The 19,257-nt window shown below is 44.4% G+C and overlaps 1 protein-coding gene across 1 annotated transcript in view; it reads left to right on the forward strand.

Moving 5' to 3' along the window:
- The first annotated feature begins 14,327 nt into the window (after positions 1-14,327).
- LOC101941269 (SITS-binding protein-like) overlaps positions 14,328-19,257 on the forward strand; it is a 72,676-nt gene continuing 67,746 nt past the window's right edge. Inside the window, exon 1 of the mRNA XM_008176702.4 lies at positions 14,328-14,929. Coding sequence (XP_008174924.2) covers positions 14,465-14,929 — 465 coding nt within the window. The 5' untranslated portion in view covers positions 14,328-14,464. The remainder of the gene's footprint in view (positions 14,930-19,257) is intronic.

Here is a 19,257-nt window from a genome sequence, read left to right on the forward strand (position 1 = left end):
GCCTTGCTTTGAAAAATAGGAGAAGTGCACCAATGTTTTCCCTTCAGTCAGGTCAACGAAAAGCCATTTTTCTTGGCTGTGGAAGGTAAACACTCAAGATCATTTGAGGAAGACTAAACAAGGTGAACTGCAGTTTTGAGCTGTTAGTTCCAAGAAACTGGATCACACTGTGATTTATGACCAGCAAAAAAAAAACTTGTTAAAACCCGTGCTCAGAGAAAAGACAATTCACAAGAGGGCAGGGACAAGTTTCCACCCAGTTTAAGTCAGACAGAAGGTTCAAACTGCTTCCCCAAAGATTGTTAATTTGGGAGCACAGATTGAGTTTTCAAAGCCTGCTAAGGGATTTAGATGCGCAGTGCATTAAAATTAATAGGGGTTGTGCATCTAAATCCCCTAGCTGGCTTTGAAAAATCTCAGATACTGTCTTGAAGAGAGGGGAGTACATTGAGACCACCTTGAGAATAACAGATGCAGCAACCCTATTTTCTGCAGAGAATGGGGAATCTTCCCGCTTGGATTCAGAGTCAGGCAATATGGAAACTAAACGAGAGACTAAAGAAACTTTCTGTGCAGGCCAGGCCTTGATGTACAGAATAACCATTAAAAGCAGTAATATGAGAGCCTGCTAGGCTAGATAAATATTGAACTGCCCTCAAGATAGTACATCTCTCTCTGCCTGCTTTTTGAAGGACAGCTCAAATTGGGCCAGCCCCCATTCTCGCATCCCACTTACTGGTGACCAAAGGCTGTTGTGTTTCTAAAGTCCATCTTTCATCCATGAGGAATTGCTTCCTGGAACCCCACCCCTCTTGTATATACAGGCCCACACCCCAAATACCATAGCAGTCCATCTCCTTGCCACTGCAGGATTCCTCCTTATTGGACACTGAATATCATTTTGTCCACATTAGTTTTAAATGTCCCATAGAGAAGGGGCTTCCACCACTCCCATTGGGAGCCTATTCCACAGTCTTAGCTATTTCACAGTCTTCCCCGATATTCAGCCTAAATTTCATCCCATTACTCCTAGTTATGCCCCAAATGTATCACGCTAAATAGCTCCTCTCCCTCCTTGCTGTTTACACCCTTCACATACTTCATTGTTTAGCCAATCTTTTTAATCTTCTCTCTTAACTCAGTCCCTCCAGTATTCTCCTTGTTTCTGTTCTCTGAACCTCTACACATTTCTCATGATATTTCTCATAAGGAATCTATGCAGTATTTGAGGTGGGGGAATGATAATCTATCAGATGTCTCCCACAAGATTCCCTCATTTTAACCAGACCGGAAATATCATAAAAAGTGTGTGTGTTGAGCATTTTGGTGCTTTCAAATCTGGATCAAGCCCAAACCAAGAAGCACAGAGGTGTGTGGAAACAACGGGCGGAATTAACCAAACTTGTGAACCTGTAAACAGAGCGGGGATCTAAAGCTTGTCTTACTTGTATGAACGTTGAACTCGTAGATCTTGCCACCTTGGGTCATTATTGCTCCTGGGAGCTCCAGCCTTGCTGACAGTCTGATCCAGTTCCCACTGATATCGATGGGAAAATTTGCCATTGGTGAGAGTGAGAGATGAGTAGGGCTCTGAATGTCTGATCCAAAGCCAATTGAAGTCAATAAACTGGCTCCAGTGGTGCTCTGTGTGAGATTCTGAATGCAGTATTTCCTGGGGTATTGCATTGCAGCTTGTAATACTGATTGGCCAGTAGCACTGTGACATCATTGATACTTGAAATATTATAAAACTAAGACCCTGACGTCCATCTGCTTGGTTCTCCCAAGATAGGTGGGTTACAATGCAGTATGTCAGAAAGACATTGGCATGTCATTTGCATCCTCCTCATTATAAGTTAGAGCCTGTGTTAATCCTATTCAGATTAAGGATCATTAATGGAAATTTAAAAAAAATCTTTATTAAAGTATTACAAATATTTTTAGTAATGTATTTGTATATTTTAATTGAATGAAACTTCTGTTACTCTGAAAAGTGATTTTGTAATAATGGCATCGTGGCTGTGCCACTGTGTCTTAATGTTTTTCAAATCAAATTTTCACAATTTAAAAGTAAGAGGGTTTGCCCTCCCCCAAAACCAACCTTACAAGCTTAAAACAGGAGATCTGAAAGTCAAGCTGGGTTTTTTATCTTCTCATAGATTTTAGGCCATTATGATAATCTAGTCTGACCTCCTGCCTAGCCCAGGCCGTAGAGTTTCACCCAGTTATTCCTACATCAAGCTCACAACTGCTGGTTGAGCTATAGCATATCTCTTAGAAAGACATCCAGTCTTTTGAAAAGCAGCAAGCAATGGAGAATCCACCACATCCCTAGGTAAGCGATTCTAGTGGTTAAAAAAAAACCTGCATCTTGTTTCCAATTTGAAGTTGCTAGTAGTTGGAACTTCTAGTAATTGGATTTTGTTATGCATGTGTTTGCTAGCTTAAAAAGCCCTCTTCTATCAGAGATTGTCTTCCTGTGTAGGTACATCCTCATCACTGAAATAAAGATTCTGCGGACCAAAGTGGGCCTTCAGTGACACCTATGCAGCTCCATTGTCTTCAGATGAGGCCCTCAATTACCTCTATCGCCTTGAGTGGAAATGCAGAGATGTAACTGATATTAAGACAATGGGGTTCTGCAGGTGGCCCTGCAAATAGAATTTGGTTAATGTGCAAGACAATAAATCCTAGTTCACTCATAGACTCTAAGGTCAGAAGGGACCATTATGATCATCTAGTCTGACCTCCCGCATGAGGCGGGCCACAAAAGCTGACCCACCCACTCCTGGAAGAATTCTCTCCCTTGACTCAGCTGTTGAAGTTCTCAAATCATGATTTAAAGACTTCAAATCGCTGAGAATCCTCCAGCAAGCAACCCCTGCCCCATGCTGCGGAGGAAGGCAAAAAACCTCCAGGGCCTCTGCCAATCTACCCTGGAGGAAAATTCCTTCCCGACCCCAAATATGGCGATCAGCTGAACCCCGAGCATGCGGGCAAGATTCTCTAGCCAGACCCTCTGAAAAAAGTTCTATGTAGTAATTTTTAATATCCCATCATTGACCATTGTTATTAATTACCAGCGATGGCACATTATTGACCTATTGACTAAAATCACTTTATCCCATCAAACCATCCCCTCCATAAACTTATCAAGCTTAATCTTAAAGCCCAAGAGGTCCTTCGCCCCCACTGTTTCCCTCGGAAGGCTGTTCCAAAACTTCACCCCTCTGATGGTTAGAAACCTTCGTCTAATTTCAAGCCTAAACTTCCCGACGGCCAGTTTATATCCATTTGTTCTCGTGTCTACATTAGTACTAAGCTGAAATAATTCCTCTCCCTCCCTGGTATTTATCCCTCTGATATATTTAAAGAGAGCAATCATGTCCCCCCATAGCCTTCTTTTGGTTAAGGTAAACAAACCGAGCTCCTCGAGTCTCCTTTCATATGACAGATTTTCCATTCCTCGGATCATCCTAGTGGCCCTTCTCTGTACCCGTTCCAGTTTGATTTCATCCTTTTTAAACATGGGAGACCAGAACTGCACGCAGTACTCCAAATGAGGTCTCACCAGTGCCTTGTATAACGGAACCAGCACCTCCTTATCCCTACTAGAAATACCTCGCCTAATGCATCCCAAGACCGCATTAGCTTTTTTCACAGCCATGTCACATTGCCGACTCATAGTCATCCTGCGATCAACCAGGACTCCGAGGTCCTTCTCCTCTTCCGTTACTTCCAACTGATGCGTCCCCAGCTTATAACTAAAATTCTTGTTAGTCATCCCTAAATGCATAACCTTACACTTCTCACTATTAAATTTCATCCTATTACTATTACTCCAGTTTACAAGGTCATCCAAATCTCCCTGCAGGATATCCCGATCCTTCTCCGAATTGGCAATACCTCCCAACTTTGTGTCATCTGCAAACTTTATCAGCCCACTTCTACATTTGGTTCCGAGGTCAGTAATGAATAGATTAAATAAAATTGGACCCAAAACCGAACCTTGAGGAACTCCACTGGTAACCTCCCTCCAACCTGACAGTTCACCTTTTAGTACGACATGCTGCAGTCTCCCCTTTAACCAGTTCTTTATCCACCTCTGGATTTTCATATCGATCCCCATCTTTTCCAATTTAACCAATAATTCCTCATGCGGTACCGTATCAAACGCTTTACTGAAATCGAGGTATATTAGATCCACCGCATTTCCTTTATCTAAATAATCTGTTACTTTCTCAAAGAAGGAGATCAGGTTGGTTTGGCATGATCTACCTTTCGTAAAACCGTGTTGTAATTTGTCCCAATTGGCATTGACCTCAAGTTCCTTAACTACTTTCTCCTTCAAAATGTTTTCCAAGACCTTGCATATTACAGATGTTAAACTAACAGGACAGGTTCTTTCAGGATAACAGGAGAGAATGGTAATAAAATCTTACTTGTCACCAAAATCAGCAGATAGGGCTCTCTGAACACCCCTGCACACAGAGCAGATCTGCTGAGTGGGAAGAGGGCACTTGTATGTACTTTATACAGTAGAACTACACTGTAAGAACATTATCTATACTGTTTATTGAAAAGTGATAATGTACTGAATGATAAGAATACGGATCTGATGAGGACTGAGGAACAATTCAATTACAAACACGTCCAGACCACACCCTTCTACACAAATACCCAAAGCAAAATCCCTTCCTTCATCCCGGACTATCATACCACCTTCTGCACAGCACCTGTGCACACAGCAATCCTCTACACACCATTCACCTACACATCCAGGCTCCACCTTCATATCACCTGTGCAGCGCACACACATTCAACCTTCATGCGCTTATCTTTCCATGCACATCAGAAAACAATCCTCTGGCTCTCAAGAGGGCCAAATAAATTGGGATGTCCTGATTAGAGCTGGTCAAAAAAAAAAAAAGGAAAAAGAAATTTCCATTCCCCTCCCCCCCCCCCCCCCCCAAAAAAAAAACTAAGTATTTGTTCTGAAGCAGAACCATTTCTTGGATTTTTGAAAATTGTCCCCCTTTTTTTTTTAAATTTTGAGACTTTTGCTTTTTCCCCCTTTTGCCATGCTTTGCCCCCAACCCCTCTGAATGCAATAGAATGAAGGATTCCAGCAGGATTCTTCCTTTCTTTCTTCTCATTCCAAAACGCTCAACTTTTAAAAAGTTAGAGCAGTGGAAGAAAAGTGAAAACAAAGAGAAATTTTAAAAGGGGTTGTCACAGGGTGGTGGGCTCCTGTGAATGAAGTAGGTCCAGTGCCCCTTATGCCAGGACGGGCTCCTAGTTTGGCCAACTAAGAGGGCGGGAGCAGCATGTGGAACTATAAAGGATCAGGGAACCTGGGTACTGAAGAAGAGAGTAGGATGAGGGAGAGAGACTGTGACCGACCGATCAATCAACCTTGTGAGTGAGGGCTGCCAGAGTCAGTCGGAAGAGGCAGTGTTTCAGGGGGTGAAGGCTGAAGGCAAGGAGAGCAGCAAGGGGGGTTTGCGGCTGACCTCCCCATCGTAGGGCTGGAGAGAGCTGCAGGCAGCAGCAGGAGGAGGAGCTGCTGGCTCTAAGCTGGGGAGCTGAAGCCAAGGGTTGGAGAGGGCTGAAGCCAGGGGAGCAATGCAGGGGCTTACCCACTGATGGCTCCGCAATGGAGAGCTGGGGAACAGTGAGCGGGTCGGAAGAGTGAGGGGTGCTCTCCTGGTAAGGAGGTTCTCCCAGCGGAGATGCTGGGGAGTTCCTGCTGGGAAGAGCAGGGCTGCGCTCCAGCTAGAAGGATTGGGGTGGCAGTCCTGGCAGAACAACAAAAGAGGACCAACAAGGAACCTAGGTGTGGCAGACATGGTATGGAAGGACTCCAAGCAGAGAGGCTGGTGGGATGAGCAGAGTTGTAAACCCTATATACACTGGCTGTGGGAAATGACTGTGTTTGGGGCTCTTTGTTAAGGACTGACTTGCATTATGGTTTGTAATAAACAGGCCCCAAGGAAGGGTATTATTGAAGCAAGAAAGCCAGGTGTAGAACTGATGAATGAAATTGTTTTTAATTGTTCACTTTATTAATGTAACTTCATAAGTAAAGTTTTATGACTGAAACAACATTCATTCATAAAACCGGTTACCCCAATAACTGGCTGATTGACAATTAAGATGCTTGTTAAAAGCCATAGCTATTCAGCCAGTTGCCCTTGTAAGTTTCACTGTCAATCCAATTCATGCTTAAATCACTGAGACTTGCACTGTTTCAGTATTGTAACTTCTGTTCACTGTTTGCCATTCACTACATTTGTCTACTTCTGTTCACTGTTTGCCATATTGTAAATTCAAACTCCATTTTACAAACGCTTACTCCATTTTGTAAGCTTGCTGTAACCTTCATTTTTGCAAAACCCTGCTGTAATCTTATTAGTTTAGTTTAGATGTGTGAATGAGGTATGTATGGATGATGGAATCAACCTCCAGTACCAGCCTGTCCTGATAAAATAAAGTTCAAACACCAAGGGCTGAAGATGCAGACAAGAGCCCTAACAAAGAAAGAAGAGTCCACCCTAAAAAGAAAAAAACAAAGGTACAATAGAAGGAACATCAAAGCCAGGTCCGAGGCTGAAAATCACGTCTGCAATTAAGAGGTGATCAATCATCAAACCCAGAGGCAGCGTGACACAGCAAGACCCATAGACTCTGGATTCAAAGTAAAGCCTACAAAAAAGGATGGGTGAGATGAAAGACTTTTTGGAGGGTAACGTTCTGCTGCCAACATGGAAGGGCATCAGTGCATGCCCAACAAAGACCCAGCCCTTCCTTGTGCCCGGCTTTCCTGGCCAATTAGCCGCCACAAGCTACGAACCCAAGCTGCGAATTCAAGTCACGAACTCAAGCTATGTTCAGGACTGGTAACTATACAGCAGCTGCAGAACAGCTGATGGATGTGTGTGTGAATAGGTAATTAGGTATTAGTTATTGGTCATAAATCAAATTGTGTTACCATAATAAATGTGGCATCTTTGTGTTGCCCCCTAAAACGATCCTGTGTAGTTTTGTCTGCGTAACACAGGCATAGAGTCCTTGGGTTACCTGAGAGGCAAAACTGAGGCCGGCGTGCCTGTCATGCCACGGCCTGCCATGCAGGGCCGGCGCAACCCATTAGGCTACCTAGACGGTCGCCTAGGGCACTAACATTTGGGGGGCGGCGACCACGGTGGCTGGATCTTCGGCCACCTCTGTTGGGGGCGGCATTTCGGGGGTGGGACCTTCCGCCGCCTCTGTTGGGGGCGGCATTTCGGGGGTGGGACCTTCCGCTGCCTAGGGCGGCAAAAAAGCTGGCGGCGCTCCTGCTGCCATGGGAGAGTGTTCCAAGCAGGGTCACCTTGGTACAGGGGATTGAAACTAGCAAACCTCAGCATCAGTCTTTCTGTTGCATTTGGTGGCAGACGGAGGGGAAACAAACACTGAAATGTTGAAATTTCTAGTGAACTTTCCAGGAAAAACTAGAAAATATATTTAAAATTAAAAAGGAAGCCTTTTGCAAACGTGTCCAGTCTAGAGAAAAAGCCTTTGTTGTTCATGTGCTTTCTGGTTCTTTTGTTTGTTTGACAAAAAGTTTTGCATGAAAAATATTTCAACCAGCTCGATTCCTGACCATTGCCCTGGAGCCTGAATGTGTCAGGATTTCAGCTCCCAGCTGTTGCCAAATCCTTGCTATTAGGGATACAGGTCCATCAAGGCCTCCATAGATGATCAGTGGAGTCTGGGTTTGATCAAACCCAGTCATATTTTTATACAGACCATCTGGACCCATCTCCTCTCATTCACCTGCCGTGCTCCCAGTGCAGAACGTTGTTTCCCTTGCAAAAGTTGCTAATATCACAAGCACCTGAGGCTCTGATCCTGCAAATATATATATGCAGATGCCTCCCTTTACTGTCATGAGTAGTTCCACTGACATCGCCTGCATAATGAGGCCTAAGACAGGGCCTGGAAATGTTCTGCTTTAAGTGTCAGCAGCCATTTCTGGGGAAATAGAGAATCCTAAACTTGGATCTTGGCAGGTAAGTAAAGGAGAAACTGCTAGGAATGAAACTTATTTGTGTGTGTGTGTGTGTGTGTGTGTGTGTGTGTGTGTGTGTGTGTGTGTGTGCGCTTCTCTCCATAACAGAACTCAAAGCACAGCCTGCTTTGTAGGAAAGATGCGAAATGGCGGTGAGCAGGGGAAGAGAAAGTCTGGAATAGCTTCAGTGCATGTGGTAGGTTTAATTCACAGTCACGTGGCCAGATCAAATCCTACTGGTATTTCCCACTGCGGTTGGGTCATAGCTGCTGATGCTAGAGGCTGGATAACTAGGACCTTTTCCTACGCAGGTATGATGAAGTTGCACTAAGAATCGTCAGCTGAAAAGTAAAAAGGATGCAGAGGTAGTACAGGAGTAGCCTCCTAATGTGAGCCAGGCCTCTGCTAGAGTCCCTCTGGATTAAGTGATGAGCCTCATTTATCATGACTTAAATCTAATACTAGGTAACTTTATGCCTTTGATTAACCATTTTACCTCCCGTTTTTCTTTTTGCTGACTGGATTCTCTTGCATCAGGTCTGATTGCAACTGCAGGCCATTTCAAATGGATGCTACTGGCTGTATTCTGTGGGAAATAGTGTTCCCTCTTCATGGCTAGCACAGCAATCCCCTCCGGGCTAAGACAGCCAAATGTCTACCCCCCTACAAGATTGGAGCATTCTATTGGTAGGCACCAAGCCGCAATAGCAGCTACCACCCTCAAAATCAGTGCCCTGTCTGGATAGGCAGTGAGCAGGTGGTAGCCAAATGCTGGCTGAACAAGGGTGAGTCTGGAGGATCTTGCTTGTTCTGGGCCTTGTCTATCTGCAGTTGGGGTTTTGCCCAGACCGACTGGTCACATCTGGTTGGAAACTCAGTCTAGCAGCTCAGGTTTTGTCAATGACCAAAAATGGCACTTAATTATCTCCAAACTATTTGCAAATTTGTATCCTTTTCTCTAACGGTGTGTCTACACAGGCGGGTTAATCTGAAGCTATTTGATGTGCGTCAGGTAACTCCCAATAGCATGCATGCGGAATGCCTGTTCCATTTTCAGTTCACATTGTGTGAGCACATGGTGGGATTCTCTGGGGGCGTAGCATTCTCTGGGGGTATCCCATGGTCCTTTGCATCACTGCTGAACAGCGTGCATCCTGGGATTGTTTTCACTATGAATTGTGGGAAGCCAGGTGAGTTCCATTGTTTAATTTTAAAATCCCATGTTTCTGCTGTCTCCGCCCCATACTTCCTTTCTGGGCTGGCTCATGCCATTTTCAAATTGCTGTTAGCCAGCATGGACCCAACAATGCTCCACGCCGTTATGTGGCACCCTCCTTTTCTCACGGACCCTCCTGCAGTAGATCTATATCTGCAAGACTTTTATGCTGGATGGCTGTAAGGTATTTCATTGAAGGACTATCATTGAAAACCACTCCCGGCTCTTGTAGAGCACAGCAGCACGATTGTTCAAGGGCATCCACCCACAAGCATCGCTGACACATTGGCTCTGACAGCTGCAGTAGCTGCCTGTTGCTCAGCAAGTGCATTTCAAGATATCACTGTTAGTGTTTTGAAGCCTTGGATAACACCGGACTGCTCTGCCTGAAGGATTGTGTGCTGCCGTGTCTTCTACTGTGGGTACTAAAATCTGCAGGCTGGAACTGCTGGCCACATGATGGCATAACTTGGTAAGGCCTCTTCCATCAAAAGTCCATGACTATGGAATCGTCTCTACCTTGATACATGCAATTCTGCAATATCCTTCAGAGCCAAGCTCAAAGCTGTGAGTTTCCTTTTTAATTCATTGCTTGTGGGGTAGGGGTGAGTATCATTTCTGGAGAGGGAGGGAGTTTGTTTCTCTCTTCTCTGAGGTGTGGTTTATTTAGGATATGGTACTGCGTTAAAAAATGTTGGTTTCGGTTATTTTTTGGTTAAGGTGGCCAGTTGGTACTCGGCCCTGCAACCACCTGTGCCCACACTGACTTATACTAGCTCTTGTTCCTCTTGTGGGCAGGCCCTCATGGTTTCTTTGCTTTTGATTGGATGCTTATCTCTATCTCTCCCCTCTGGATCTGAGGTTACTTTTTCATTGACTCAGTCTCCGTTATGGTCTGAAGCCAGTTTCCTTCCCGTAGCTGTGTCCAGCAATCCCTGTCCCCACGTTATTGTTCCAGATACTGTAAACAAAATAAGGTTTATTTGGTGTTGGATTGACAACAAAGAAAAAAAAATCACAAAATAAAAGCAATAAAAATAAAATTAAAAATTAAAAATAGTTTATGCTCCATATCCTGGCCAGGTGATCTTCCATTGCTATTGCCTCCTCCGTGAATGGAGAGCCTTTGTTTTATCATTTCTCTGGGGCTGTGTACTCAGGAGTGAAGTCTTCATTAGCGCACTGAATGCGATCCTCATCCCTTAGGGCACGTGGGCAGACCATTGCACAATCATCCATTGAAGTCAGTGGGGCTTGATGCCAGCACGGCATTCTGCCTCAGCATTGCAGATTGCAGGATCAGAGTCTGCGCTTAGATGTCAATATGCAATTATAACTGTTTCTCTGTATCTCCGCACATTTTCATTAGTTTTCCCTTTTCTCTTGATTAGAGCTGCGCGATTGCGGCAAGAAACATTTCTGTAAATATGCGTTTGGATTTCAAAATGAACTTGCTTTGACAGTGTTTGTCCCCTTGTGTGCATACCTACAGGTTTGTTCATCCGGACAGTGAATTTTTAAACAAATGCTACAGGACGTTTGCAGCCAGCACATATCAAATCCATAACTGTGAGTGTTTTCGCTATGCAGTGTTGTGGTAGCCGTGTCAGTCCCAGGATATTAGCTATAAGGTGGGGGAGGTAAGATCTTTTATTGGACCAACTTCTGTTGGTGAGAGAGACACAAGCTTTTGACCTACACAGAGCTCTTCTTTAGGTCCGCTCACCCAGCTTGTCTCTCTAGTATTTGCACTAAATACCTGATTCCGAGAGTTGCACTTAGCTAATCAAGGCACCGAAACATACCACATAACATGTATCCATAGGCACAGACTTCCCCTCTGCCTGGTGGGTGCTCGACCCCCACCCCAGCCCTGCCCCCTTCCTGCCCTCATTCCATCCCCTTCCCCCAAGTCCCTCCCCTGCCCTGCCTCTTCTCCGCCTCCTCCCCTGAGTGGAAAGTCCTAAGTGCCTCCAAACAGCTGTTAGGCAGCGGGAGGGCAGGAAGCGCTGGGAGGGTGGGGGAGGAGTGGGGATGCAGCACGCTGAAGGGAGAGAAGGAGGCAAGGAGGGGGAGCTTGGCTGCTGGTGGGTGCGGAGCACCCGCTAATTTTTCCCCGTGGGTACTCCAGCCCCAGAGCACTCACTGAGTCGGCACCTATGCATGTATCCAATCCAAAGAGTGCACCGTGTGAATATACACTGTTCAGTCTCCATGCACTTTTTTTAATTCCCAGCTAACTTCCATGGCTGCATGTTGGGTATTTCAAAGGAGTTTTGCTCCTTTCAAAGGATTCTTCTGAACCTCTATAAAGGGCTGTTGAATACAGACACTAGCACGCTATCATGTGCTATGAAAGCTGTGATATGCTCGCTGGTGGCCACGTGGCTAACAAAATCAGCCACTTATTTGTAAAACGTGTTGAGATCGACTGATGAAAAGCACTATATCAGAGCTGGGAATTTATTGTTTAAATCAAACTGATAGGAAATGGCTTGACCAAAATAATAATATTTGAACCAACCAAATATATTCCAGGCACATCATAAACCATGTAACAACCACAGCCCTTGTCCCAAAGAGCTCAGAATCTAGGTTAAAATGAAAGAGTGATTTATTGGGCCAGATCCTCAGCAGGTGTACATTAGATTAGTTATCATTGCAGCCAGCGGAGCTATGCTAATTTGCACCTTCCAAGGATCTGACCTACAGAGTACAGAACACAGATACAGGATGTGAGGGATGTATGAAAGCTTTGAGTATGAGGCTTTGGCTGCACTGCATAGAAAAAGTGTGTGTTTGCACTGAGATCACTAATTTGATGTCAAATCCTAGAGGAAACAAGTCACGGGGAGTTTGATGTAGCTAACCAAAGTCATCCATAGGTGGAAGCTATAAGGTTGACCTTGACTAGCTACAACGAGGTGAAAAATACAATTCCTTGTCTCCGCCAGGATTTTAGACTCTGTTAGATATCTCAATGTAAACGCAGCCTTTGCAGTGAAGACGTAGTCCAAGTTTGGAAAGATGTATTACTCATAAAGTAGCGAAGTCATCGAACACTTATTTGATTCTATTTTGTTATCTCTGGCACATCTCCAGCACTCTATCCACCTCTCAAAGTGTAAAGCACTCCATTAGAAAAGCTAAAAAAAAATTTCACTATATGCTGATTCATCAAATTTCCAGAGGCCATTTTTTCAAATAGACTCCCACAAAAAAGATTAAAGGCATTCTCTCCAACTGCCTCCTATAGTGAAAAACTTCACATAATTCACCCATCTCCAGCCTCTCCCCTTTGGAATCCCCCAGCCCCACTATGGCCCTGATCCAGGAAAGCACTTAAAGTTAAGCACATCAGTAATCCAACTGAAGTCAGTGGGACTAGTCACATGCTTAAAATTAAGTTCCCACTTAAATGCTTTGCTGGATCTGGGCCTAAATGCTTAGGAGAAGAGAGGCTTAGCAGCCTGCCTGGAAGTGAATGAATCCAGTCTCTGGTGGACCAAGCAGGGAAGTGACAGGATCTCTTGAATTCAAAGAAAATGCCCTCATATCCACTTGCATTTGTTTGAATCGATTGCTCTCAAACATGCCGGTCTCCATAGTGGCAGCATGGTGCGGGAGACAGGTGGTCCCTTAGGTAACTGGGTCCCAAATTGTGGGAATTGATAGGATAAAGCCAGCACTTGGAACTCTTCCTGGAAATGTACTGAGAATCAAAACCATCTCGTTAGCAGTCACATGACATCCGTGCATTGGTGACAGCTGCTTACATGACAAGGTAACATTTGGGAAATACAACAGTTAATTTTTACCTGCCAGAGGTGAGATGAAATGAATCATGCTCTCTGTGGAAACTAGTGTGAGAGGAGAATCGGGCCTTTGAGTCCTGCAAGTGGAGATCTAGGGGGAGACTGAAATGCCCTGTGAAGAACAAATACCCATAACATCACCCTCATATATAGCCTCTTAGTTCAAAGGAGGCCCGATTCTCCTCTCACACTGTGCAAAATAAATATAAATAACATTGTAGGCCTGGGCATGCCTCTGTTGAATAGGAAGTATGACACAGTGAGTGCGCAAAAAGATTCAGCTTTATTTCCTGGATCCAGTCATCTGAGCTGGGTCAGACTTCCGAAGATTAATAGCCCTGCATGACATGGGTCAGCGTACGTTAATGCCAGTGGTTACTGTTACAGGGAAGTGTGACTAGTACAGAGACTTCACCTAAACTGAGCAGATGTGCTAGTATCAGTGTTTCTCTTTGAGAGAAGGAAAAAAGCCAAGCAATGTTTTTACTTGGAAACAAACGCTTATTTTACATGCAGGAAACCCAACCAAGTGCCGAGCAACGAGAGTTGATCCTCTGCTGGTGTAAATCAGCATATCTCCATGGGCATCAAGGAAATTACACTGATCTACACCAGATGAGGTTTTGAATGAAATTATGCTTTACAGACAGCTTCCAGTTTTTACTACGCAACAGGTAGATGAATCTAACTCTTATATTTGGCGGAGGAAGGGCTAAAGAACTTGTTATACTTTTACCTGAGTGACTTGCACTTTTGGGGAATCCCATTCACACCCTTCTCTTTATAATCAGCAAATATCCACTGTGATCTTCTCTGCACCACATGTCCCCTTAACGCTGCATTGCAAGCCTGAACCCAAAGCTGCGTGGAGACTTGAACGCTGCATTTTCCCTATACAGCTGCTGCTGCTGCCCACTCCCCCCTCCTTTACTCCCAATCTAATGGTTATACAGGATCCAAGCTTTTCAATGCATGTTTGTCTCTATAGGACCACAGACAGTGTTCCTGATTAGGCACAGTCTGGCATGCCAGAGAAACGTCACAGCTCAAGCACCTGGGACAAATCTGGCAGGGGGGGATAGATCTGACACCACACGTTTACAGCTATATTTTGCAGGCACTCTCCCTTTCTACAGCTAGTGCACTGCTGACTAGAATAACTTCCCCTTTAGCAACATGTGCTGAGTGGTGGAGAAAGCTTTGAGAAGTGGTTTTACTTGTTTTTATTTCTGGGAGGGGGAAGTTGTGAAGTTATTTTTGGAGAGGAGGGGGAAATAACCAAAGTTAAAGAGAGCTTCCCAGCAGGTTCTGAAAGAGAGAGCTCCGTGTCCTGAAGCAGAAGCATTTCCTTGCAAGATTGCTTTAATAATTTTGTGTAAAATGCCCCATGCTCGTCCCAGGAACCAGAGTCCGATTCCAGAGGTGAGGTGGGACTCTGGTCTCAAGGAGATGAATGAGACCTGGAAGGGAGCTGTTGCCTGCCTCGGGGTGGCTGTCTTCTTTGTGATGACCATTGGGATTATTTACTGGCAAGTGGTGGACCAGCCAAACAAGAACTGGATCTTGAGAGGGAGCACCAGTGGTCTCATCTGGGAGCGAAGGTCTCACTCCCTCGTCCTGCAGACCCTGAGCGAAGAGAAGACCCTGGTGGAGATCACTGTGGGCAACTTCCCAGACATGGAGCAGCCCTTTGTGAAGAACTTGTGCTGGCTCAACAAGACGGAGTTCTGCTATACCTGGGATGCGACAGCGGATCTGGAGATCTCCCTTGAACCTGGTCCTTCCGCCGGCACAGAGTGCTACACGATAAACTGGACTCCTCTGCACTGCAAGATTACACTAAAGGTAATGGGGATTTGGTTTAGTTATAAAACAAAGGTGGTGTTTTATTAATGGACTCTGGTGCTTTCTGGGCCAGATCCTCAGCTGGTATAAATCAGCATAGCTCCAGTGAAGTCAATGGAGCCACACCAATGGAGGATCTGGCCTTACATATTTATTATAATTAAAAATAAATTAAAAAAAAGAAAACCATTACGCTTGTCCTGCTAAGAGGGCTGGAAGAGAGAGGGAGTGTGCTTACTTTTTGTGGAAGGCAACTGGACCACACAATGATGGGGTGATCATACAAAATCCTAGACAGATGAGTGCTCCAAAGCACTCCGGGTGTGCTACTGTCACCATTAAAAATACACTAATAATACTCAACCAGTCACTGCAGCTACCTCCTCATAGTGCTGTAGTGTTAACTAGAGGGCAGGAAAGCCACATTTAGATAGACTGAATACATACATATATACACCAACACACACAAAATAACAATGGTGTTTAAAACCAAAAAGCTAGAAAAGGTTATTCCTAAACAGTCACAATAGATTTATTCCAATGGCACCGGTGGGAGAACGGCAGCACCCTCCTTCCTCTGTTTGTAACTAAAAAGAACTTATGTAAAATAAATACCCACCGCATATTTGCACTGGCACTGAAATCTCCTGGCTGTACCAGGTTTCAGAACTTGCTTCTCTGTCTATGTTAAAAGTCGGGGAACTTCCTCCTGTGTTCCCTCAGTTTGTGTGATGCTCTTGCGACTTACAGAGCACTTAAGAGTATTTTGTTATACAATATTTAGGAAAGGGAAGAATGAATCAACTTGTCTGTATCCGAGCACGGCACTTTCCTTTCTCCTGATACATCAGGTGTCAGCACTGAGAACATTAATAAAATCTGATTTTTTTTTCTGATCTATACATTGTCTAGATATCGACATCTCTGCTATCTGTACAGTAAATCCACATTTAAAACACACTTTGCTTTGGAGAAATTTTTGAATGTAATCGGTGAGTGTTGCCTACGTGCATGATTTGTTTTAGATCTATACTGCCAAGGTGATGAGTAGGATAGAGTTGATCATTTTCCAAGTAAAAATCAAAAACGGTTGGAAAATATGTGGGGAACGTCAGAAACAGGGAGTGGGCCAGAGTCTGAGCTGGTAGAAATCAGCTACTGAAGTCAATTGAGCTATACTGATTTACATCAGCGGAGGATCTTTATTTTAAAACTCTGGGCCAAATTCCTCCACCTTAGTGAAACATTCAACTTGAGGACTGGAGTGGATTGGCCTTGCTTTTCAATAGAATTTGTCCCTCACTAGCGCCCAAATAAAAAATATTTTACAATGTAGTTAAACCATTACCGAGTTCAGAAATTTTGCTTGACATTTAGGATCAGTCTCAAAGGGACCCCATAGGAACCTGAGCCATGAATACGCATTTCATATTATCAGAAGACAAAGAATTCTCTTGTAGATTTGAATCAATCAGAATAAGACAGGACTCCGACACACCTAGGAGTCTGATCCTTCACGATGCTGAGAGCCCCCAACTCCTGCTGACTTCAGGGGAAGGTGAAACTCCTCAGACGTTTACAGGTTCAAATCCAGGCCAGTGGGGAGGAGGGGGTGAATGTGTTTATAAAAGGTGAAAGGGATTAAGCTGGGTGAGATGAGCAGGGTCTCTAACTTGCAGCAACAGAGCAAGTCAGAGAGGAGAAAATGAAAAGGAAATAAAAGGCTTTTCGGAAACAATCCAGCAAATTAGCTGGCTGTAGATGTCCTTTTATCAGAACATAGGCTAAATTATAAATGTTGTTGCTGGCTGGCTGGCTCACTTTTACAGTTGTACTGAAGATCTGCCCCAGATTGTCTCCATGTGCTTAGAAGTTTACACCAGAAAACAAAAATAAGTCCCTCTAACAGTTAGAGCCATTTATTGATGCACCGTGTGACACCAATAAATCCTCTCTATAAATAAATGTCATCTCTGCTGAGCGATAGAAACAATCCTGTGACACGTGGTTCTATGTCTTGTTTTGACTGCGTTCCATAGTTACACATATAGGGCCAGATCCTCAGTGTCAGTTAATGTGACTCCATTGACTTATTCAGTTTGCACCAGCTAAGGATCAGGCCCAGATATGTTAAAGTAATCTATGGCTGGCTTTGAGTCACAGTTGTTTGGCAGGTAGCGCCTGTTTTTCATGGACTCAGCTGTTCCTTTGTAACCCTAAATACAAACTGAAATAGCCCACTTGAAATAGCTGAATTTCCCTCCCCAGGACCCCAATTCTGCATGAATCACTGCACAGAGTTAGGAGCTGGTCATTCTTTTTAGTAGTTGAGGGTGTAAGTCGGACTAGCTGCTAATGCTTAAACAACCAGAAATCCCCATTCCCCCTTGAAATACGTCTGGGCTTTCGCAGAGGCACCCAAGAGGCCTTGTTCTAATTGCCAGAGATTTGAAGTCATGTGGGAGGTTAAGTCTCGCTGATCCTGCTGCTTGGCAAAAAGGAAAGGTTTAGAAAGAGCAGAGGCAACAAGAGCATTTGAACCGAAATAATATAATTGATTGTATTTAGGTGGTTTAGGAAACCAGGAGGCAAGGGGGGAAAAGCCACGTAACTCTTGATACTTTCCAGGTTTGTCTTTGTTTTGTATTATGGAGTGGCAGGAGCTTGTTGAAAAATATTCTTAGCGGTTTTTTTGGTTCATCATGTCACCAAAACACCTTGACCTGGAATCTCCAAATTTGTTTTGCTTGCCTTGCTGAGGAGAGGCACCGTTGTTAGTAGTGGGGGACCTTGGTACAATTTTTGGGAGGGAAATTTAGTGGAGGAAATACATATACATATATTATGGAGGCATCAATAGGGACTCGATAGTTAAGGATGCATTGAGATTTGCACTTGGAGTAGGGTGTAAAGACTCATGTTTTACACTTTGGTGACTGAAATGGTTTTCGAGTTCAATACAGTAACTTCAGAAAACTGAATTTTCATAATATTTGTTTAAAATATTTAGCAGCTTTTGCAAAGGAAACATTTTAAAACTATCTCTTCTTGGATTTCCTCCTGGCAGCCTGTCCAGTCTCTTATATTGCCTTCCTGAAGCTAAAGAACCAGTCACCACAAACTCAAAACTTCTCTCTCTCACACACACAAACTATGTTAAAAGAACGTTATTTAGATTGCAATGTTAAGCACCATTAGGAAAACCATGTATGATTGCTCATGCAACCGTAATTACTGGCTCAGTGGGCATCCATTCTGTGCGCAGAATAATGCAGGCTCCTACAGATATAATAGTATAGTAAGATTGTGTAAAGACCATACCATAATGCATACCTGAATTATGGTTGTAATCCTAAATCAGGCACTTCCTAACTTTCAGGTGCTTGACTCTTCAACATTACCTCACCCACCTTGTACCTTTCAAAATAATGTTATGTCTTTTATTGGACCAACTTCTGTTGGTGAAAGTCTCCCACCAACAGAACTTGGTCCAATAAAAGACATTACCTCACCCACTTTGTCTCTTTCTTATCCTGGGACCACCATGGCTACAACAATACTGCATACGTTCTTTTAAAGCAGCTTTTTGTGTGTAATTGAGCAATAGTGTGTGTGTGGGGGGGAGGGCTTAGGGTAAAAACAGATTCTGTTACATGCAACTATAACAACTCGCCCAATCATGGATCGTCAACAGGATCTGAATCCCGAGCCTTCAGCATTGTTGCACAGACTGCTGCTACGTGAGCTACAGGACCAACATTAGTGAGTGGTAGGAGAAGGCTGTTATGTGGGAAGGTGGGAGGAGATTGGATTGCTGAGTCCAGGTGCTAGGTCCAGGAAGAAGCCCATTCCAGCTTGGCTCTTGCTCTCCCCAACCTCCAGAGTCGGGGGAGCTCCTGCCCCACGTCTTGCCCCCGGAATGGGGGGTTGGTGTCTGGTGCCATTTGAAGGATTTGAGAATTTGGGTGTTGCCATGTGTTTGTGTGTGTGCGCGTGTGTGTGTGTGTCTCTCTCTCTCTCTCTCTCTCCTTGGCTAGTAAGGGAGCCGAGTTTCTGCTCCATGCGGTACCCTGGGGTATAAGTGTGTGTGTGTGTAAACAGGCCACTAGGGCCATGTGCTGGTTCCAGGGACTTATAGGTGAGTAGAGCCTGGATGGGCACTCTTCTCCCCACACTCTGCTTTGGCTATTTTGGCAGCTGCCTGCCATGGCCCTGGCTTGAGCCCACCCTTGGCGTGTTCAGCCATTTGGGCAGGCTGCCAAAAGTTCCCTGAGGGATGCAAGCGAGAAAAGGGAAACGGTGATTTAAAATCTACAGTTGCATATATC

This window comes from Chrysemys picta, chromosome 4 (genome assembly GCF_011386835.1).
Source record: "Chrysemys picta bellii isolate R12L10 chromosome 4, ASM1138683v2, whole genome shotgun sequence".
NCBI classification, from domain to species: domain Eukaryota; kingdom Metazoa; phylum Chordata; order Testudines; family Emydidae; genus Chrysemys; species Chrysemys picta.